The sequence below is a fragment of the Emydura macquarii genome, unplaced genomic scaffold (assembly GCF_026122565.2).
Source record: "Emydura macquarii macquarii isolate MOO-44397 ecotype Brisbane River unplaced genomic scaffold, CSIRO-AGI_Emac_v2 contig_820, whole genome shotgun sequence".
NCBI classification, from domain to species: domain Eukaryota; kingdom Metazoa; phylum Chordata; order Testudines; family Chelidae; genus Emydura; species Emydura macquarii.
Genome location: NW_027130957.1, coordinates 933,328 through 956,097, shown reverse-complemented (window position 1 = coordinate 956,097; position 22,770 = coordinate 933,328). Strand labels below are relative to the sequence as shown.

At 56.6% G+C, this 22,770-nt stretch overlaps 1 protein-coding gene across 4 annotated transcripts in view; it reads right to left on the bottom strand.

The window, feature by feature from the left end:
- SLC9A1 (solute carrier family 9 member A1) overlaps positions 1–22,770 on the bottom strand; it is a 61,652-nt gene that overhangs the window by 6,726 nt on the left and 32,156 nt on the right. For 2 of the 4 annotated variants that reach the window (XM_067543303.1, XM_067543300.1), the window contains exons 2-12: positions 18,820–19,280; positions 13,738–13,988; positions 11,163–11,380; positions 9,850–10,052; positions 9,056–9,145; positions 8,541–8,611; positions 7,769–7,942; positions 7,452–7,566; positions 6,447–6,548; positions 5,832–5,907; positions 205–3,187 (exon numbers count right to left, since the gene is read on the bottom strand). In XM_067543303.1, the coding sequence (XP_067399404.1) occupies positions 2,865–3,187; positions 5,832–5,907; positions 6,447–6,548; positions 7,452–7,566; positions 7,769–7,942; positions 8,541–8,611; positions 9,056–9,145; positions 9,850–10,052; positions 11,163–11,380; positions 13,738–13,988; positions 18,820–19,280 (2,084 nt within the window). In that variant the 3' untranslated portion in view covers positions 205–2,864. Of the gene's footprint in view, positions 1–204; positions 3,188–4,623; positions 4,704–5,831; positions 5,908–6,446; positions 6,549–7,451; positions 7,567–7,768; positions 7,943–8,540; positions 8,612–9,055; positions 9,146–9,849; positions 10,053–11,162; positions 11,381–13,737; positions 13,989–18,819; positions 19,281–22,770 lie in introns of those variants that run through there. The other 2 variants (XM_067543302.1, XM_067543301.1) reach the window with 2 other exon arrangements.

Here is a 22,770-nt window from a genome sequence, read left to right as displayed (position 1 = left end):
GCAGCTCGAGCACAGAAGAGGAGACCTGTTGCCAAATGCTAACCCGGTGAGTCAGCAAAGTGCAGCCAGGGTGACTCGGTTTCCCCATCTGGAGGAGGATAGTACTCACCTCCCCGCAAGGCAGTGAGTTGGGCGGCTTATAGGCTTTGATGTCTTTAACTGGAAGCTTCTACAGAAGAGGGTGGAAGGTCAATGAAAAAGCACTAAAAATTAACATTCATTTATTAGAATAGTCATGAAAAAAGATCCTCTTCACAGGTGTTTTATACAAGACAATTTTCATTGCTTAATGATTCCTCCTGGAGGCAGAGCATTGCACCCACACGCACACAGCCAGCCAGGTTACTGGGGACTCCCTGCCTGCGGGCACTCGGCCCTGCGGTGAGCCCCGTGCCATACAGATATTGCACGTCGGTGGATAACCCCGGCCTCCCCCCGGCCTCCGCGGCTGGGCGAGCAGGCGGAATGGATTCACATACGGAGCAGCTGGGTCGAGGCAGGCGCCCCAGCCAGGCCCACGAAGTCACTGGACACACAGAGAGCATTTACTGAAGGCAGAGAGGCGAGGAGGGTGCCGTTTGCGCAGACAGACGCTGTGCGGCTAAAAGGCACAGCAGAGGGTACGGAGCAGAAGGCGCCGGTGGGCGTGGCAGGGGCATCTAAGTGCTACAGGAGCCAGGTGCCCTCAAAGCCATGCTTGCAACATGCCCCAGAGCGCTCCCTACAGGACAGGCAGCGCCTACAGGACCCCAAGAACCCACGGCTTTTGGCCCACTCCAGAAAGGTCAGCCCAGGCCCTCATCCCATGCTGGCAGCCCTGCCTCCCCCGGCCCCCGTTTTACATACATGGGCCCACAGCAGCAGCTGTTCGCTGTGACAGCCCCATGGCGGGCAGGGCACCGGATCCCTCCTGACCACCGACCTAGGAGCCCCTCCCTGAACAGAAAGGGGGGAGCAAGGCTTTGCAGACAAGGAGAGCCAAACCCAGGCTAGAGAGAGCGCACAGCAAGAGCTGGTTCAAGGAGATTGTACCATGCTGGGAGAGAGGAAAGCTGGGGGAGTGGGGAGGGAGAAGAACAGGACAGGGACAGCCTAGTGGGTGTAGGGAGCCGGAGCCAGTCCTACAGGCCAGGAAGCAATCAGAGATGCTCCTGAAAGGATCCATCAGTGGGGGAGGGAGAAGGAGAGACCCCAGCTATGGGAACAGCCTACAGACCCAACCCAGAAACTCAGGCTAACTCCAACCCCTGGAGGGTCATGACGCCATGGCCCCGATCCCCTGGACCGTCCCCGTTGGCGGAGAGGCTTCGTCTGCCCATCAGAGGCCTTTAAAGCTTTACATTGAGGAATGTGCCGTGTGCGGCCGTGGAGGAGGCGCCCCCAGCCAGGCAGGGCGAGGGGCTGGGATGCCCCAAGGCCCGGCCCAGGTTCATTAAGCCACCAGTTAGGAAAATATACGCAGTGTTTAAAAAAAAAAAAGTGTTCCCTATGTACAATAAATCTATCCAACCATCTTTGGTTAAGAAATGATCAGCGCTTTCAGACAGGCGTACATCCGGGTGGGTGTTTAAAAAGAGGAGTCTAGATCATCAGATCAGAAAGTCCCCAACCGAGTGGGGTGGGGGGATTTGGGTATTCCACACGGCGGCCGTGCCCAGAATAGGGAGCGAGCAAGCAGCATGAGCTGGCCCTAGGGGAGACAAGGAAGAAGATGGCCAACTTTTCCAGCTGGGGCTCACCCACACCAGTTCAGAGCCCCCCTGTGATTTGGGTTCTGCCTCGTGGCTTGCGGCAGCTCCCCAGTAGAATATTTCTAGCAAAAGGTTTGAAGCGAGAGGAAATGCAGAGCAAAAGGAGACTTCCAGGACAGTCCGACGCCACCATGGAACCGCAGGGACCCCCTATGGCTATACAGAATATATTTTTAGTTCTACCCACCCCCATTGAAGAACCTAAAACGCTGCATTCACCCCACTCCTGAACAAAGACATTTAAAAATCTGGCGACTGCCTGGCAGATGGAGGCACTAGCCAACGCAAGGCGACAGCGGCCGTAGCCCGGACTCTGCGGTTCTAAGCCAGGCCGGGCTCCTGCTGAGCTGGGGGAGAGGGTGATCCGAGCACCACCAAGGCTATTGGAAAGAGGTGGCCTGTGCGTTGGCACCTGCGGCACAGTGTGCGCAGGACAGCTGGGGGTTTCCAGCTCCTCTGCTCACCATCTCATTGCAACAGGCTTAGTAGTGAAGCTAGCTGCCGCGCTGGCTCTGGGCCAGAGACGCTTGCTTACAGCAGATGATAAAGCTGGGCAGAGGCTAGACCGCAAGGTCCCAGCCCAGAGTCCTGCTTCCCTCACAGAGTCTGTGGAGTCACCCACAAACGCGCACTTTGCGACAGTCCCTGAGTTGGCGAGGATTCAGGCTGCATCTGGGGCAGGGTATCCAGCACAGATCTGCCCGGGTGGGGGAGTTTCTCCAGTAGCCAGGAAGCACCTGCGTGAGCCAGCTCTGCTGGTAAACAGGCACGGCACGGCTCCTTTGGGATCCCGCCACTAAAGCGGCAGCGCGGCCCTGCCAAGGGAAGGCAGTCCAGAGCAGCGCGGGAAAGCTGAAGACCCAGGCTGGAACGCACGGGCTCCCCATCGTGCCGAGAGTCGCTGGGGTCCCCTCCTCTGCTTGGAGAAGGGATCCTCACCTGCCACAGCCATTGCTCACGCAGCAGGGCCCCCCAGGCAGCAGCCCCAGTCGGTCCAGCCCCCGTTTCACCCTCCCACCCCAAGTGTAGTGCCAGGGGAAGCAAAGGAAAATAAAAGAATCCATGTGCACAAGCAGCTCCCCCTGCAGGCCAGATCCGGCAGCGCACCCGCTGCTACTGCCCTTTGGGGATGAAGGGCTCCCCCTCCTCGGGGTCAGGCCGAGGCCCAGGGTCACTCAGGCACCGCATCAATCGCTGGTTGCCGGGGCTGTCGCCGGTGCCTGGGGTGAAGACGTCGTCCGTGCCCGGGGAGGAAGACTCCTTCACGCGCATCACGAGCCCTTCCTCGTCCTCCTCGGGCGACGGCGGGAGGCGGCCCTCGTCCTTCAGCTGCTCGTTCACCAGGTCGACGGACTCCGGCGACTGGGGCGAGGCCGGGTCGATGGTGATGAGGGGCAGGTTACCCGCATCCGACTTGGGCTCGTACGCCAGCGGGTCTGGGGAGAGGGAGCGAGGCGAATACACAGTCACCGCCTCCGCACCGAACGCAGCTGCCCTGAGAGGACGCCGCTCTCACCGCTCACCCGGAGGGCCAGGGGGAGTTTTCTTAGACCGCTCATTAAACAGCCGTGCAAGGGGATGGGGTCTAGTGGTTCGAGTGGGGGGGACGGGAGTCAGGACTCCTGGGTTCTGTTCCCAGCTCTCAAAGAGAATCTGAGCGAGTAATCTGAGTACGTGGGGGTGCTTAGAGTACAGACTCCTGGGATTTGCCCCTGCCGCTGGGAGTGTGAGAGCGAGTGGTTGGGAGAGTGGGGTGGGGGCTGGGGAAATGGGAGTCAGGACTCCTGGGTTCATTCCTGACTTGGCAAGACTCCGGGCAAGTCACGTAACCCCCTTCCTAGCCTTGCTTCAGTTAGAAGTAAAAAGAGCTCACAATGCTGTTGACCAGCCACACAGGTAAGTCTGAGGCTTTTCATGTCCGGTAAGACGCTTTGAGATCACGTTTTTATACGTGGCAACGGGGAGCCACAAACCTCACACCCAGCGCAGGACAGAGTTTACTGTCTGAAGAGTGAACTCTCAAGGCGTAACACACGAAACACTGACAAGACTGGCCTCTCGGCTAGCCCCCCTTGCCCTGCTGCTAGAAAGCCCATGGGAGGGGATATTGCGAGCTCAGCAGATGCTGGCTACATGAAAACAGGGCTTGAGCGGCATGCACCTTCCAGTGCCCTAAGGATCTTTGCTTGGTCTGGGGGCTCCGAGCAGCACACGAGAATCTACCATGCACGGCAGGGCCCAAAGCCCCTTCTGGGAGGCATGTACCAGTTTGAGCCGCATGCATGACACCTGCCCCAAGCAGGAGATTCAGCTGCAGATGCAGGGGCTGATCTCCCAGCTGCTGAGCATGCCCTCCTCTAACCAAAGTCAGCGGGAGCTCAGCCCCCCTGGGAACCAGGCCCTAAACAGTTGTGGGTCAAGTGTGCGGTAGCATCTGCACCCTGCCAGATACAGCTCACTCCCGAGAGCTGGAAAGGTGGCCTCCTGGTGGCCACGGGTGGGAATTGTCACAGCTCCTGACTACTTTCTCGGTGCTTAAAATTCTCACGCCAAACGGCAATGGAGGGTTTTTTTCTATTCCCTGGGTGCACGCTTCAGACTCCCACCTTGGCAATACGGCGTTCCCCATAGTGATGGACACGCTTCCATGGGGCGAGGGGGTGGGTGGGGGCACAAAAGACTAGCTGGTGGGGGCAGGAGTGCGAGTTTCCCCAGTGCTGCTCTGCTAATGCGGCTGAGCCAACGGGAGGGGGGTGTGCGCTTTGAAATGTTTGGGAAATGCTGCGAGTTATCCTGAGCTAGACTCGCTAACCAGGGCTGCTGAGCCTTTGGGAGGACTAGAAGGCAGCGCTGGGCCCTCGTTCTTTGCAAGAAACGAGGCCTCTGAAGAGGAGCCAGCTTCCTCGCTTGACGGCCTGGTGCCATTTGTCCCATCCACGGGGGGTTCTCAGTCTTAAAAAAAGGTTTATGGCTGCTTTCAGTTTTTATTTATCCAATCAAACCTATTAACAACCTGACATCTTCGCCTCAGGCCACAAGATAAACACAGGTTTAAAATCAACATGGCTATTTTTATTTATGGTTGGAGCTGGGCCCGAACCACGAAGACTGGAGCTGGACTTTCCCCAAGTCTTGGGGTGGGGGAGGGAGGGGAAGAGGAGGATTGACAACAACTTGGCAATAAAAGCAAGTGGCAAAGGAAAATAAAATTGCCCATCTCTCCGTCTCTTATCTGAGGATCTCAAAGCTCTTTGCAAACCTTAAATTCAGCCTCCCTAGGAGGCAGGAAATGCTGTGCCCATACTGCAGATGGGGAAACGGAAGCAGACAGGTTAAATGACTTGTCAAAGGTCACACGGCAAGTCAGTAGACAGAACACAGGAGTCCTGGCTGGCCGCCCTGTGCTGTAGGGCAACCTGGCCACTCTTCTCTCTCCAGCAGATCCTATTTGCAGGCACGTGCCCAACAATTAAGGACAGAAACACTGCCGGCGCACACAGAAGAGCAGGCTCCACACTGGCGGCTAGCTTTACCGCAGGCACCAGAGAGCCTGTCAAGTGCTGCCTTAGCTAAAAAAACCAGCTCAAGTTGGACTCTTCTGGCTCAGTTTCATAGCTCCCTGTGCGCCTTTGACTCTGCTGCTCAAATCAGGTTCTACTCCTGTTAACCCTGCAGAGCCAATACAGCTACTGGAAAGCGAGCTGGGTTCGATTCTGGCTTGTGCATCACCAGTTAAGTCTCTGAGCTACTGTACGTTCCCACCATCGAATCCTTATGGCTGGTGGGATGTAAGAGGCAGGAGTTTGCTGGATCTGTCACACTGGCAGATGGGGGGAAAAATGCATCTTGACTTGGGCACTGAGCAAGGCTGCTCTGGAAGCAAGAAGAACTGCAGGGGACTGTGTCGTCATGACCAGAGCTGCCCTTTAAAGGGAAATGTGAAGAGCAGAAGGGGTCACCTCTCAGCACAAGCGCAGCAGAACAGCTGCTGTAAGCAACACTCCATCACCAAGTCTCCCCTGTGCCATCCCAAGTGAACTTTCGCCCCCCACCTCCCACCTGCAGCAGCCCCCCCCGTACCTGAGCCGATGCGCGCTCTGGACATCGTAGGAGAGTCGAGCTTGTTGTGCGCGGGGACCGTCAAGTAATTGTTGATCTGAAATCAGAAGAAGGCGCCGGGGGCGTGAGAGCTCACGTTTCTAAAGGGCCAGGACAGGGGCAACGTCCCACTGCGGATGGGACGAACAGAAGCAATGAGATTCCCGGAGGGGCCACAGGAAACGGAGACCATCCCCCTCTGCACTGATGGCAGACAGGAGATCTGGGTCAAGCCTGCTGCTTGGGTGAGGGATGCACTTCAGGTCCAGCCACCGTTCCTATGGAGGGGGATAAAGGACACTTCCCGGGGAAGCATCTCCATCTTGCAGCGGGCACGATTCCGCTGATGGGAGGCTGATGTGGGGCGTGGAAGGAAGGCAGGGGGGTTATTCGAAATGGCCCAAGCCACACCGTTATCTGGAAGGAGAGCACACGATCCAAGGCACCTCAGCCAAGGAGGGTTCGCACATTTCACTGGCTGCCACTTGGGCCCAGCTTTTAAAGTCTCCTTCAGTGGGAGCGAGAAACGCTCCATGCAAATACCCCCCTCTCCACCCAGAACGCAGCAGCCGCCAGACTCCCACCTCCCCAGCGCACCTTCTGCTCCAGCTCTCGGGCCTTTTGCCGCCTCAGCAGCATCTGGTTCCAAGCTTCCTCATAAGGGTCAGCCACCAGCGTGTGCCGGTTGTAAGATCGCAGCTGAGGAGGGACCCAAAAAGGGAATCAGGGTTAGACGCGCAGGAAACATTCGACGCACCCTCTCTCAGATGCAGAGCCCTGGATCCTGCCACGTGGCAGACTGAACCCTAGTGCAGGGACAGGACTGTCTCCAGGTTTCCAAGGAACAGCCAGGATGGCATTTGCACAAACCTCCTGAGCGAGCAGCAGAAGCCCATCGATTTCATCACAAAACCCAATGAGACTTGTGCTCCTAACTAACCGAGGCGCTCCTGAGGAATGCCCCCCGGCTCACCCTCCTGGCTGCCTACAATAGCACAGCCATGAGAGGCGCTCAGCCAGTCCTCTCTGACAGCAGCTTCCCTCCCAGCTGTGCAGGGCAGCACAAGAGACTCCTACTACACAGCCCAGAGGCTCTCTGGAACCCACCCCCCCACCACCATTACCGAGAGGCCGCAGCCAAGATCAGGCCCCACTATGCTGCACAAAACACAGTTCCTGCCCCAAGGAATTTACAATCCGATGGCCAAAGGAAGGATTATTCTCCCTGTTTGACAGCTGGGGAACAGAGGCACAGAGAAATGAAGTGACTTGCTCCAGATCATCCAGGGAGTATGTGGCAGAGCTGGGGAATTGAACTCAGATCTCCTGGATCCCAGCCCAAGGCCCTGCCCACAAGGCCAGTTTTCCTCCCTGTGCTAACTCTACCCCCAGCCCAGTTGAGGTCCCAGCTGAGGTCCCACTTCAGGCTTGTTACAGCCTAATGAGAGTGGGGCAAAGGGAATGACCGGGAATAATGCAGGTAGACAATGGGGATGTGGCGGGTGGGAAACGCAACACAGATCCCAGCTGCTCCATCTCCCGATCCCCTCCCCAAGGGGGAGCCGCAAGGGGCAGGGCCCGGAGGTAGATTCAGGTTGTTACCCTCTGCCTGGTTTTCTGGAGATTGTTGCGCAGGATTTTCCGGATCTCCTCCTCTTTGTCCTTGGACAGTGCTGGCAGGATGCGCTCCACAGGCAGGGCTTTGGGGTTGATGTTCCTGTGTAGACAGACAGTGAAGAGAAGGGAGGAAGCGAGTCTCAATGCTGGGCTTTACGGCAGCCGAGGGGGGGAGCGCTGGGAGCGGAACGGCTGCCCCCTCTGGCTCATGTAACACAGGAAGGAGGGATTTAGGCAAGAGCCGGGGGAGCGACAGAGAGAAGTTAACTCCCCCTGCAAAGGAAACCGCAAGGTGTACTCACTGCATGGAGACCGTGGAGATGGCAGAGGGGATCTTGCCCAGCCCCCCACTCTCCACCAGCTCGATGGCCTGTTTCATCTCCATCTTGTGATAGAAGGCGATCAGCTGTGGCTCTTTGGACCGCTCCCCCGCGATCAGGCACTTCTTCATGTACTTCTTGTTGAAGCGATTCAGCCTTCCCAGAGTGGGGGTGGAGGGGCAGAGAAGGGGATGTGTCAGGAAACGAACAAAGTCCCCCACTCCATTGATTGGTGTAACGCCCACAGTCCCTGTGTCTTCCCTTAGAGCCAGCGAGCCCAGCAGAACAAGAGTTCGGCTCCTCTGGATGCAGAGGAGTCTGGGCCTGTGGGTCTGACACACTCCTTCCCATTCCCAGGGCCCCTGTACGCTTCAGAGACTGAACAGCTGCACCTGCCTTTCAGCTGACGCTTCAATACCCCTGCAGGTGACAAGGTGCTGCTGGCCTGAAGATCAGGGACCAGCGAACGCAGCCCCTGCAGGGCTGACATCAGCTCCACTAAGCGCAAACCCCTCCCTCTGTCGCTAGTGAGTCCCCACGATTTCTGGCAGTCCCCCTGCACAGAGCAGGCAGCCAGGAGATGGAGCCAAAGCTTAACTTTCCAGGCAGAGGAAGGCCCCCCATGGAATTTGCTCTGTGCTGGGAAAATCAGAGGGCATGCTGGCTGGTGTGTGTCTGTCTGGGCACAGCACAGCTCCATGCGGCTGCACGGCCTCCCTTGGCGTCTGACCTGCACGCGCGGGGCTGCACTCACTTGTCTTTCCAGTGGTGATGGCCGTAGTGACCGCATATATCCTCAATGCCGGTCAAGAGATGATCCAGAAACTGGAGGGGGTGCAAAGCAAAAGCAGGTGTCCAGCCTGGGCAGCGTGTGCCAGCCGGCTCCCTCTGCCCCCGCCGCGCCATACCCACCCCTTAGTTAACCAGGGAGGGTGGGGGGTGGGCTGTCACACCGCACATTGCTCAACCACAGGGTGGGGACATCAGGCACGGCTCTGGAAGGGTCGGCCTCTGGGTGGCATCACAGGCCTAGACGGACTGGCTGCTCCGTCACAACAGAAAGGGCCTGGTTTGAGCATGTGCACCAAAGACGGCACAGACTGGCAGGGTCCTTGCACCGTCCCCCCACGATACCCACTCAGTACGCCTACCTGGGTTACAGCACGGGGGACGGGGGCAGGGGACGGAGCAGAAACAGAAGAGGACTAAGGCAGAGAAGCGGAGGAAAGCAGCGCCAGGGAGGGACCTCAGGTTGGGGGGAGCTGTTACCTGGGTGTGAATCTCTTCGTTGATGGAGCGTTTCGTCTCTTGCTTCTTTTTCACAGCCAGCAGGTCCACCAGGGGGCGGATGGTCATCCCCTAGGGAGGAGCAGGCCTGGTTATGCCCCTGTGCAAACCCTCGCCCTCACCTGGTGGAGACGTGAAATGCAGGCACCAGCCCCAGTGGTGGCACCATCCTTGCACTGAAGCAAAACCTGCCATCCTGGAGCCAGCGAACCCGCTCCCTGTCCTGTTACACGACACCACGGACCCAGGCACTCCTGCCTCCTCCAAGGCCTAGGACAGCCACAGCTGGAGACAGGAAGCAGGCTGCATCTTTTCTACCTGAGTCATACCCCTCTGCCTATGTGGTACAAGCCGCCCTCCCGTTCCCTGGTGTGACAGGAATGCAGGGATCAGCCCCCAGGAAGCTCAGATTCCTGGGGGCCCTTGCCTATAATGGAACTAAAGCACCCAGTAACGCCAGGCAGAGGCCGGAGTTGCTTGGGACTTATCACAGCCTTTGAAAGCTGCTGAAAATCACGGAGCTCCCCAAGTGAGAAAGCGGTCCCGAGTTCCACGTCCGTGCACTCCCCATTAGTACATTCGCCAGGTGACCACCCACTGTGCTGTCCCACCCCACTAGGGCTTACACAGCTCATCATCAACAGCAGCCACGGACCCCAGCATCTGCTCCCCAGCTACTCTCAGCCAGAAGCTCCCGGGAAACCATGTTCGTGACTGACGCCCACCACCAGAGCCTTGGCAACGCACCAAGGACAGGAAGGGGAAGTCCCGCCTACCTGCACGAAGACCGTGAAGAAGATGACGGTGATGATGGCCGTGAGGAACATGTCTCTCATGTCAAAGTGCTCGTAATCCAGGAGGTAACCCAGCGAGAAAGCAATGGCCCCTCTCAGGCCACCGTAGGCGATGATGAACTGGTCCTTGGGGGTCAGTTTCACAATGCGGAATTTGTTGATGAACCAGGTGAGGCCCAGGACACCTGGAGAGTGAGCGGGGAGGACAGGACAGGCCTCCTCCAGGTTACACGAGCGGTTACATAAGCAGTCACACTCACTCACACACACACACACACACACACACACGCACACACGCACGCGCACACGCACGCGCACACGCACGCGCACACGCGCACACGCACAGACGCACACACGCACACACGTCAGCCCCTGACTGACACCAGCCACACTATTCCATCAACGTAACCAGCCACATGCAGCAAAGCCATTTCCATCGAGGGTGCTGTGTTGGGGGAAGGGGCGAAACGCAGAGCTCCAGAGATGAAAGCCAATGGCTGGCAATGCTAGAATCCCCATGGTCTGCGTGTCCACCCCTCCCAAATCTTGGCTTGCAACCGCCGAGTCATCATCCTAGTGCTGTGTCTAGAGCATCCTGGGACAAGTGGCCTGGCAGAGCCTATGCTAGAACCTCTCACTGGCCCAGGCTGACAGCAGCCAGATGTCCCCACTTGGAGGCGGCACAGGGGCTTGTGTGACATGGGATGGGCAGGGCAGGTCTCAGTCCAGTTCCCAATGGACAAGTGCCCTTAAAGGGGCCAAGCAGGCTGAGTTGCCTCCCCCAGTGGGGCTCCGCCGCCCAGGTCCGAGGCAGCACCAGAGAAGGAAACCGCTACTGTTCTGTGGATAAGCAGAGGACTTTGGTCTCCAGGGCTGTCAATTAAGTGCTCAATTCACCCAAGGGAAAGCACCGGGTGTGATCTTTTTAGGGGAAGGGGGGGGCAGTAGTGGCTAGGGGCCAGTCTGGCCCCTAGTCTCATTCCGCCAGTGATGTAGAGGTGAAGTGCTGGTGGATGACTACAGCCTGGCACTCCCAGAAGGCCGGATAAGTGATCCTCCCACCCACCCCCCGCCGTGCTGCACGCTCTCTAGAAACCGGGCCACTGCAGCCTCCCGGCTCCGTGATCTACCTAGCGAAGACGAGAATAGAACAGCCCCTATCTAGGGCTCTGAAAGAGAAGCGAGTTGAGCCAGCTTCACAGGGCACTACCGCTGCTCTCCAGCTCTGGAGGAGAGGTCTACATGCTTGGCTAGGGTACGAGAGCGACCAGGCCACCTGGGCCCCAGCGTCTCACCTAGCACCCTGGCGACGAGGCAGAAGATCAGCGTGCTGATGACGAAGGTCCAGTTCCAGTAGTGCCGGCCGGCCACGGTGGAGACCCCCAGGAAGATGAAGATCAAGGTCTCGCTGACGCTGCTCCACATCTTCAGGAAGTACTTGATGGTGGTGTGGGACTTGTGGGAGATGTTGGCCTCCACGTAAGGGCGCATGACCACGCCGGAGGCAATGAGCCTGCAGAGGAGGAGGAGGAGGGGAGAGGACTTAAACCAGCAGCCAAGGAAACCAGCCCCCAACAGGACTCCATGCCCTGGAGCAACGCTGACCCCCGCAGCCCCTTAGGGCTCCTTTGGCTCAGCCCATCAGCAGAGACCTGATAAGAGAAAAGCCGCTCTGCACAATCCTAACGACAACTACCAGTGCAGGTGGGGCCAGAGTTCGGCCAGCTACCTCGGACCACCAAGGAAAGCAGCAGAGGAGTCCCTGGGCAGGGCACGGCTCAAGAAGGTGACTGGATGCAGGACATGGCTAGAATTCAGCCCTTTCCCCAGCTCACCGAGAGCCTGGCTTGTGCGGCAAAGGGCACTTTGCTGGCGAAGGGCCCGGCATGCCGCGTTGTTGGCACGCTGGCCTCTTTGGCAGCAAAGCGCTGCAGTGACTCACACAGCCCACAGTGCAGCTGAGCCGCCGAGGCAGAGCGCCATTCAGAGCGCGAGTGGCAGAGAGGGAAGGAGGCAGCAACGCGTCTCTCTGGCCACAAGGGCAGGGCGGGAGAGGTTGCAGAAGGGGCCGTCGTCATGAGCGTATGTGACACAGGAGCTCAAGCCACCTGCAGTGAAAGCAAACTCTCCAGGTACTCCAGGATCACTAGGCGACACTGCAGTAAAAGCAAACTCTCCAGGTACTCCAGGATCACTAGGCGACACTGCAGTAAAAGGACAGCGGCAGCTGGCCCGAGGCAGTGGACTCTGGTGCGCAGAGCTCAAGTTTCAGGGTTGTAACGCTGCTGGGCAGACCTTCAGGCTCAGGCCGGAACCGGGCTCTGGGACCCTCCCCCCTTGCGGGCTCTCACAGCTTCAGCCCCAGCCCGAATGTCTACACTATTATTTTTAGCCCCATGAGCCTGAGCCAACTGACCTGGGCTCGGAGATTTGCTGCCATGGGTTCGCAGTGTAGACATACCCTGAGGGGCTCAGCTCCCATCCAAGGGTGGGACTGGAGCAGCGAAACAGACCCTGCCAGTGCTACGGGCCTGCCACAGAGCTAGAGTCACTGGAGCAGGAGACTGGGTTCTACTGCCAGCTTTGCCACGGATTGGTGTGAGATCTCTGGTGCCTCAGTTTCCCCATCTAACATGCCTGGAGGCCTTTTGGTGACAGTGCTACCCAAGTGCGGAATAGTATTACTGCTGGGACGGAATTAAGTGCTGCACCCCCGAGCTCCCTCTCCAGGAAAGCTTCCGCTTCTTCTCCTGGAACACACACGATGGACATTTGCATTCTTGTCCCAGTGCAATTTAAAACCCTGAAGAGGGCCTCTGATCCCTGCAGGGTTCGGCTCTCGCTGGCGATCGCCTTGAGCCCGGCCAACGTTCAGGAAATTCACATGTGGTTCATCAGTTCCGGGGCTAGAAGGGACCACGGTCATCGCCAGCCTGAGACTTCCCTGAACTAATTCCTGTTTGAACTAGAGAAACGCCTAGTCTTGATGTAATAATTGCCAGCGATGGAGGCTCCCCCACCATCCCCGGCAAGCTGCTCTGACGGCTAACCACCCTCACTGTTAACAAGTTCTCACCTTATTTCTAGGTCAGTTCCACTAGTGCAAACCCAACATAGGTGCACTGCATTGGCACAACGCCGGCTTCCATCTGCTGTGCGCTAGGGCCTTGAATTAGTAGAATCGCTGTAGTTAAACTGGGGCAAGCCCATAGCACACATCTTGTTGGGACCAAGAACACGGCATAATTCAAAAAGGGGCTGGAGGTTTCTACGGAGAACAAGCCTATCCGGAGCTATTGCAGGAAATGCTAGAGCTCTCTGTGAGGGAGCGTAACCCTGCTTGCTAAAGACAAGCGCTAACTAAAAGGGGTCAGGAGGAGACTCCCCCAGGGGCAGATTACCCCGTATCTGCCTACTGCAGGGTTTCTTCCACCTTCCTCTGAAACCACAACTGGAGATACTGGCTTAGATCCAGTTTGGCCAATGCTACATCCCTAGCTGTGTCACTAGGGGTACAGCTACACTTAAAATGCTACCATAGCACTGCTGCAGTGCTCCAGCGTAGACACGACCTATGCCAACAGGAGGGGTTCTCCAGTCAGCATAGACCATCCGCCTCTTCGACAGGCGGGAACTAGGTCAATGGACGAATTCTTCCGTCAGCCCAGTACTGTCTATCCGGGGACTTAAGCTGGCTTAGCTAGGCCGCTCAGGGAGGTGGATTTTTCACACCCCTGCGCGATGTAGTTATGCTGACTTAATGCCAGGCCAAACACAGCTCAAATCAGACAATGAAGCCAGGGCAGCGAGTATATTAAGGGGCTCCCAGATGTGCATTGGCATCCACTCTCCCGCCCTGCCAGTACTCACGCCATGATGCCGGAGAGGTGGAAGAGCTCAGCCGACAGGTACGCCATGTAGCTGTAGAGGAAGACGAAGAGGGGCTCGATGACGCGGATGTGGGAGGTGAAGCGGGAGGTGAAGGCGGCGACGACCCCATAGATGACGCCGATGAAGACGCCGCCCAGGGACACCACGAAGAAGCTGAGGAAGCCCAGGATGATGTCAATGACGGTCACCTGGTCAAAGTTGGCATACTCTTCAAAGAGGTGGTAGAGCACCTGGAGAGGGAGGGAGGCGGGGGAGAGAGACGGGGCTGTTTCAGTCTGCCAGCCATGCTCCCATGAAGGGCTGGGAGGAGAGGCTCTCCCCTTGGGGGAGCCCTGATCAGAGGCTGCCAACACGAGATCTGCATCAAAGGGACTGAGCATTAGTCTCCACCACAGCAAGGAAACACACATATCTAAGCCCCTGGTTCCAGAGCCCTGCTGCTTGCAAACCCTTTGGTAATTGCTGTCCTGGAATATCTATTTAATCAAATCTAAGGCGATCGCAAGGGGCGCTTGGCTGTGCGTGACACAACCCCAGGGACGCAGCAGCTGGGAAGGGGAAGCCCTCGGTGCCACCTTCCTTTCTGGTTCGCTGGTGCTTCGCTTGAGCACTGCCCTCCAAAGCAAGGCTCGCAGCTCTTATTATTTGTATGCCAGGAGGGCCTAGAAGCTCCAGTTGTGATACGGGGCCTCACTGTGCTCGGAGCTGTACAGACACAGTGAGACGGACTCCCTGCTCCCAAGAGTTTGCAGTCCGGAATGGACAAAACAGATTGAAAAAGCCAGAAGCTGCACTGGGCTGCATCGAGTAGCAGCAAGCGAGAAAGAGTCAAAAGCCAAGACCCCCTGCTCACATTCTGCCATCTCGCTTAGCAAGGCAACCTGTGGCTGTTGCTCACTAGGCACTGGGGGCTGCTCCCAAGGGACTGGTTCGCCAAACCCAGCAAGACATTTCAAATTCGGTAGCAGAGATGTCTCTCAGGACCATGGGATTCAGCTCAAAGTACCGTGTGAGCGGCAGCAGAGCGCTGGGCTAAGTACTATCAGCTACAGCGTTAGCCCCGGAACAGCAATTTACAGCCAGGAAGCCATGAGTGCAGAGAGCTAGCGCCTTCCCCAAGACCCGGCAAGAGCAGTTAATAGCCTACGGGGCAGGGAGTCTCAGGCAGCGTACGGCAGAGAAGCCAGAGCACAGGCATTGCACCTCCCTCTTTTCTTGGACATCAGTTTCCTCATCACCCTTTGTAGGCCACTCAGCAGCCGCGCTCTGAAGCGGACGTAAAATAGGAGCCACTGTCTCCAAGAGCAGAGCAGAAGACAGTGGGAGGTGTTCTGCTGTCCCTCGTACTAACCTCTCAACAGGGAGAGAAGCCAATCCCTGCTCTCTCCCCACCAGCACTTAGACCCGGATTTCCCTTGGACACAGCGAGGCCCAGAGCTGTACATCATTCCCTGGGGGGTGCCGCTACTTTTCCTCCCTACGGCTTTGCTATTTCTTCCCTGCCAAAGGCTCCTGATATTCCTCTGGGGGGAAGAGTCCACGCCTTACCAGAAGAGACCATTGCCCCCCAAGCGGTACATTAAATGCCAATCTCTTCCTCTTCGGAGCCGTATCAACCCTACCCCCGCAGGGCCAGCATGTGACTTAGCTGGTACCTTAACCCTGCCCGCCACCCACACAAGAGCCTCCCACCAGAGTCACTCTTCTATAGCCAACCCCTCGCTCCATGCTCTTGAACAGCCCAAAGCTAGGCTAATGCAGATCCCTTCTTCTTCATTTCACCCCTGGGACAGAGGCGTGGGGCCATCCCGCCACTAGCCAGGATGGGTCCAGCATCAGTGACGATGCAGACGCCAGCTTGCGCTTAGCTAGAGAACCTGCTAATTCTTTCCTTTCTGTGCTATCCCTCGTCGAAGCTTCTGCTCCAGTTTCCATGGCACTGGGTTGGAGATTTACAGCCTCTTCTCCTGAAAGACTGAGCTGTTTATTCAGAACGGGGATCAGAAGACAACTTTCTGGAGGAAAGGTTTATTAAGCTCAGCTAGAGAACAGCAGAACAGGCCCCCCTGGGAGTGGCTGGTTCTGCCCTGCACAGATTGGGGGGGAGGGAGGGACGACCCGCCCTGCACAGTCAAAGTCAGCCATACCTGGGCACCCAACAAAGGGATAAACCTGTTAGACAACTTGCTATCCGCAGAGCTGGGGCCCTTCCCAGAGTCCCAATAACCTCATACACCCAGCCAGGGTGAAACCCTGCCCAGCCCAGGGTGGGTCAGCAAATGCCCTTCCTTTCCCATGCCTTACTAGGTACCTGCCCCTTTCTGCAGGGCCGGGCAGCAAGAGAACAAAGGCAACGACCAGCACTGCAAAATAAAACATAGCAACCCCAGCCCAGTGAGACAATTGGCATTTAATTCCTTTACTGCCCCCGGTCCAGACTTTGCTCAGGCTGCAGGGAATGGCTGGGCAGGCAGGCTCCCTGGGTGTGCGCACATGGCAAGCTGCAGGCAGAGAGCTAGAGCCATGGATGCTTAAAGGGGCCATGCACACCTACGGCTCTGTATAAAGCTAAATGTTGATTGTGAAAGAGAAGCCTTCTGTAACAGGCCCAACGCGGGCTCACCCTGAGAGATCCCCCGGCAAGGATATGGCCCGTCACTTCGGTATTACACAGAGCCACAGCTGCACATGTAGAGTTAAGCAGTTATTATAGGGCTCCTGCAGTTAGAAAGCAAAAGTCTCCCCAGATTCCCATTCCTGCTCCAAAGGCGTGGGTAGACTTCACGTTCGGACTGAACGCCCAATGCACGAGCCACAACTCTGGTGCTACGCTTCCTCCACATAAGGGAGGGCCCCTGTAATTTTCCTTTGCATGGAACAGCTACCAAAGGAGGGAGCGTGCGTGGGTGGTGCAGTCAGTGCTTTCTATCGCTGAGAGCCAGTGCAAACCCAGATTTTCTAGGGCTCAGCAATGCAGCACATTCGCAGCCTATTTACAGGCTATGTCCCAGGCCCAGTAGCAGCTGAGCACAGCTTATCCCCTGGAACCCAACCAATTTAAGAGACTGATTTCACACCAAAGTTAGCGCCCACATTGGCACAGGCACAGGTGAGCTGACTGGAGACAGATCTCCATAGCCAGGAGCTCTTACAGCGGTTATCTAGTGATGGCAGGTGTCAGAACTGGCTCTTCCCAGGGCTCCAGAATACCCCGTTTGAAAGGACTTGGCGATACCTTGGTTCTCTTGCTGGCTGGTCCTCTGCGTTACTGGATGATCCCTAGGGTAGGGCGAATAGGGGCAACTGCCCCGGGCCCTGCACTTTGGGGGCCCCCCCTGCGCTGGACCCAATGGGAGGCTGCTACCAGGGTCCCGGCTTCATGCTGGGACCGGGTGGGGGGCCCACACAGTGTGGTTTGCCCTGGGTCCTGCACCTCTGAAGGGATGGCCCTGGGGGGTGAGACCTGAGCATGTAGAATAAACCTGCACCAGCTGAGCTGGGCTTCCGAAGCCACGCACAGCCCAGCCCTGGGAGAGATTTTCCCGGATGTGGGGCTGTCTATCTGGGTGGCAGCACACAGCAAAGCAGGTCACCCCTTGCCCTTGTGGGACAGTTTCGCCAGGCTTGCAGTTTTGCCTCATCAGAAAGCTCAGCAGAGTTTTCTATAGACATTAAAACAAATCCTCTGGCACCATGAGGGAGGGGGGGAATTAAAGGCTTGGCCGAGCACTCTAAAGCATGTACTTCCTCTCAAGTTTCAACCAACACAAAAAAGCCCAGTGACAGGCAGCGCTGATCGACCCAGACGGAGAACTCCGAGCAGGGTGCAGGATGGGGACAGGAAAGGAGAGAAGAGACCGCTGCCCCAGGCAGTGAAAGACAGACGTCAGGGGGCCAGGGAGGAACTGTACAACTTTAGGCAAAGAAACAGCTAAAAACAGTCAAGCTAACTCCAGACTAAGGAACCTTTCCGGGGGCGCTGGAGGGGAAGTGTGGCTTGGTTGCTTCATTACCAAGTGACAGCGTGTGTATCAGAGAGGCTGTTTCCTGTCTGGCTCCTCCCCAGCTCCGCTGCAGCGGCAGAGAAGGGTGGATGCATGCATCACTTCCACCACAGGGAGGAGGATCCCCAGCAAACCAGCTGCCCCTCCCCCTGCACACTCAGCATGACCAGAGGGCACCAGCGCTCTCTGGGATCAGTTCAGAAGGGAGTGTAAAGGGAGGGGACGCTGGGGTAAGGCTACTGTTAATTACTTGTATTACTGCAGCGCCAAGGAGCCCAGTCGAGGGTCAGTGCCCACGGGACAGGCACATGCACCTGCAGCTCTGCCAACAGAGACCCAAATTCTATTCCTGCCTCTGCCACTGACCTTGGTCAACTCACTTACCCCATCTGTGCCTTGGCATCCCCTCTTCTGTAACATGCTTTGCCTTCCTCTGGAAGGTGCTTTGAGATTTCCAGATGAAGAGCCCTAGAGAAGGGCTAATACTGTCACCACCACCCTGTAACTCAGGCTACGTCTACACCGCGGCGTGGAGGGGTTGATCTGCAGCACGACACACCTGCGCTAGCTGGAATCCAGCCAGTTTACTAAAAATAGCAGGGAGGACGTGGCAGCGCAGGCGGCACAAGCTCACCTGACACCCTCCCCTGCCCCCAGGTACGTGCTCGCTTGTGCAGCCTGCGCCGAAGCTTGCCCCACCACATCCTCACTGCTCACTAGCTAGCTAGCTTCAGCATCTCAACACGAGCTGCAAATCATACCTCGAGCTGCAGCGTAGGTGGTCACCTACCAACCCACACTACCCGCATCATCTCCGGGTCAGAGTCTAACGGGGTTGGGGAGGGTGGGGAGCGTGAGGGGGGTCTAAATCCACACAACTCATATGCCAGGATTCTGCAAGCAAAGCATCTAAGCCAATCATAGCCACCTTGGCACCCAATCTGGCCTCTGCTGCCCTCTAGGTGAGCTCTCCCGCCAGCCCGAACAGAAAGCCTTAGAAGCCACTTGACGTGAGGGTTTCATACCCTCCCAGGCCCTGCACGTGTGCTCCACTCACAACAGTGACGGCGTCATTCAGCAAGGACTCCCCAAACACCAGGATGTGCAGAAGCTCGTTGATGTGGATCTCCTCGAAGACGGCGAGCACGGCCACCGGGTCTACCGCCGAGATGATGCTGCCAAAAAGCAGGCTGGCCAGCAAGCCGATGTGGTCCAAGCCAGTGCCGCTGAGCTGGCACACGGCGTAGAGCAGCCCGCCCAGGAAAAAGGCGTTCCAGAGCGTCCCCACCACAGCAAAGATTAAGATGGTTCCGAGGTTCTCCGTGAACTGGCGCAGGGGCAGAAAGTAGCCGGCATCTAAGATGATGGGTGGGAGGAGGAAGAGGAAGAAGACTTGCGAGTTCAGAATCGGGGGGCTCTCCCCAACCCCCTTGATGAGTCCCCCGACCAGTAGCCCCACCACGATCAGCAGACAGCTCTCCGGCACAATGTTGGACACAGAGGGAATCACATGGAAGCCTAGGCGAGAAGAAAAAGACAGTTGCAGCTGCGTTAGAACAGGCGGCACTTCCCATGGCGGGGAGCATCAAACAACTGAGACATGCATTTGTTAGTTAAAGAAAGGTTCATCCTGGATCCCAGGCCAGTGCCTTAACCACAAGAGACCAGGAGCCTATTTCCTGCTCTGCCACCGACTCTGTGTGACCTCGGGCATGTCACTTCATCTCTGTGCCTCAGCTGTAAAATGGGGATAATAGCACTGCCCTGCTTTGCAGCTGGAGACAAATGTATTCACGCATGTGAGAGGGGTTCAGATGGGAGGGTGGTGGGCTAAGATGAGCCGGCGGGTCTTTGTTGCTCATTGCCAGGCCAGAGAACAAAAGCAGCTACGAGCAGTTCATGGTGCGGCTCAGTCTCCAGACACCCCAGCGCAGCTCCAAACCCCCCACTGCTAGTCTGGAGAGCTCAAGCGGTTGACTGCTACAGCTCTGCTCGTCAGACCTGCAAAACCTGTATCCAAATATGCCCCTCTCTTTACCCTGGAGAGAGTACGCTGCCCACACAACGTTGCCAGAAAGGACACGGGGCCAGCACAAGGTTGCTTTTGCAACCCAACACGCTTGGCTTCCACTCTTCTACCCAAGGATTCCAGCCCCTCCAGCACTTACACAGGCCCGAATCAGAGGCAGACAGGGCACTTTTGAGGCCAGTCAGAGCTGTTCCTCCTTAGCCCTCCTGCTACAGCAGAAACTCACTGAAACATATTAAACCACAGTCCCAGTACCATACCTTCCCTAGGCAGAAGGGGTCACTTGGCACAAAGAGCTGGGCGACACGTCCTCGGGGACCAGAGTCACTCCTTTGTTTCGGGAGCATACCTGGGGACTCATTTTTAACTTGCTAACTCACGCTCACCTGAGAGGGGGGTGGGTGAGGAAAGAAGGACCGAACGCGAGCTCACAGTACACCTAGACTCAGCACCCACCCACCCCACTCCCTTCCGCTGGTGTAGGAATCATTACACCAGATCAGACCAGTGCTCCGGAGAGGCATTTTATAATTCTCTTTTAAACCAGTTTTCCTGACACTGCTGTCATTCCCTGGATCCTACCCAGGGCTTTATTTTTAAGGTGCTAGGCACATTTGCTTCCCTCCGGTTTCCGGGCACGGGGGTGGATTTTAAATGAGAAATCCCATGCTTTTGTTAGCAGCTTGGCCATTTCATTCTTGAGTTTCTTCTCAACTCGTGGATGTACCATCTGTTCTTGGTGACGTGGCAACAGGAAGCTTTCCTCAGTGAGGGAAGGAGTCTAAGTTAATCCGTCTTTGTCGATGTTCTACAGAGATGGTAAACTCTTAGGGGCAGGCACCAGCTTTTGTTCTGTGTTTGTACAGCGCCTAGCACAATGGGGTACTGGACCATGACTGTGGTTCCTAGACACTACCGCAATACAAATTAAAGTTGCAGCCCTTACGGCTGTAAAGATAAGCACGACTCTTTCCTCCTGAGTCCGCGGAGACACAGTTCCAGCGCCGCTGGTGCTGCTCACTGTTTCACCTGGCAGCTGCTTGAGGAAAGTTAACAAGGCTCTGGTCCGTTTCGTTATTGCTATTCAGAGCCTACCAGGCAGGTGTAAAAGTGAGCAGAATCAGGTTCATTTTTCTTGGTGACTGCTTGGAAAAATGAAGCAGCAGAACAAGTAGGCCCTGGGTCTTATAAGGGGGGAGGGTGACCCCCCATTTCTCCAACACACCTCATCACCAAAAAAGTCTCAAGAAAAAAATTAGCACCCCCTGCAGGATCCAGGAGTGTTTGGGCTAAAGGACTCTGCAGGGGTGGGGAAGAAAAGAGAACACATTTTCCCCTCTGGTAGCCAAAATGGGGGACCCACAGGTGGTTATAGGGAGGGACTTGACATTTATCAGCCACCTACCAGCCAGAGACAAATAAGAGACCTGCAGCCCTGGGGCAGACTCCTGCCATGGATCTCAGGACCCTTCGCCTCTCCAGCAGCTTAGGGGGAGTGGAGCTGCTCACCAGAGCATTGTTGCTGGAGCTCAATGGAGATCCCGGTCTCCCGCCCCACATCCTCCCCACTGGCTTCTGGCTAGCAGGTTTAATTCTCCGGCTAGCAGACTTCTGGTAAGCTTTTCAAGGTAATGATTAAGGAAGCTAAGAGAGAATGACAACATTTTGATACCTGCCTTAAGGAAGGAAACAAAATCCAACCCAGCTTCATCGCTGCAGGTGCCATAGCTGCAAGGTAAAACTAGTGAGCCAGCAACTCAGCAGAGAAGAGGACAGCTCGTGAGGCAGACGGGGCTTCCTGCCTTCCACGCCAACAGTGCAAAGCAAACATCCTGCAGCGTGAGCAAATGCAGATCTGGATGGCAAGTGCCTAGGTCAGCTGGGAATGCAGAGCTCAGCCAAGCCTCTGTTCTGCAGTGATGTCCTGCTGCTGTCACCCGATTTTACAGCTGGGATGGCAGAGGCACAAATCTGAGTGCATGGCTTACGGTCAAGCAGTGAGTGCGCAGTTTGCTCGGATCACTAGACTAGACCCCGTATACCCAGGTTTAGAGGATTTACAACAAACAGGCCTAAAAGCCAGAAACAGACTTAAAATTACGTTAGCTTCCACCTCCAAATTACAGCCACAGCCTCACTGTGCAGGGATAGCAGCGCTCTGATTTGATGTAGGGGTTATTTATTTCCATACCCACAATGTAAAACTAGCGAGCCTGGGCTTGGGCTCCAGGCTGCACAATGAGTTTGTGACTCTGCAAAGCTCAATCGCAGAAATGGCATTTGCAGACCTCAGGCACAGCTACATCTCAACAAAGCAGAAGAGGAAACACGCTTCGTGCGCCTGCTTCATTGCTCAGGCTGCTTGGCCCAGAACAGCAGCAAATGCCATGGCACCAGCATGAACTGGCAGCTCCTAGTGGAGGAGCTCCTGTCCAACCCCCACCTATGAGTGCGCCTTATTGGGAGCACAGCAGCAGTGCCTGGGGCTGCATTGTTTTGGGGTGGGTGGAGGATGGTCACAGCCTCTAGCATCAACTTTTTAAATGGGTGAATTTTAGTGCTAGGAGACAACGCAGGGTTGTCAGCCCCAGAGAACAGAATAGCCAAGGCAAAGGCTTCGGCCGTGCAAACTTCCGGCCCTGCCCACGAGCCTGAAGCACGTGCAAGCGGGAACCATCCACCTGCGAGGGGGGAAGTTCAGTCTATGTGGCCCATTCAGCCTGCGGCCTCTGCTGAGGCGAGTGAGAGGACCAAGGGGTGCCAGTTACAGCAGCCTGTGTGATGAGATGGACACTTGGCCATTGTCCAATTCACATCTCTCAGACCCAACAGTCATCAGGTCACTACAGCCCTAGGATGGCTTTTAACCAGAGCCCTGGAGGACAGAGGCTCTGTACCCTATTACCAGTCCCCGCTGCATGTTATTACCACTGCCATCAGCTGTCAAGAAGGCACATCCAGTGGAATTACTGTAAGGCA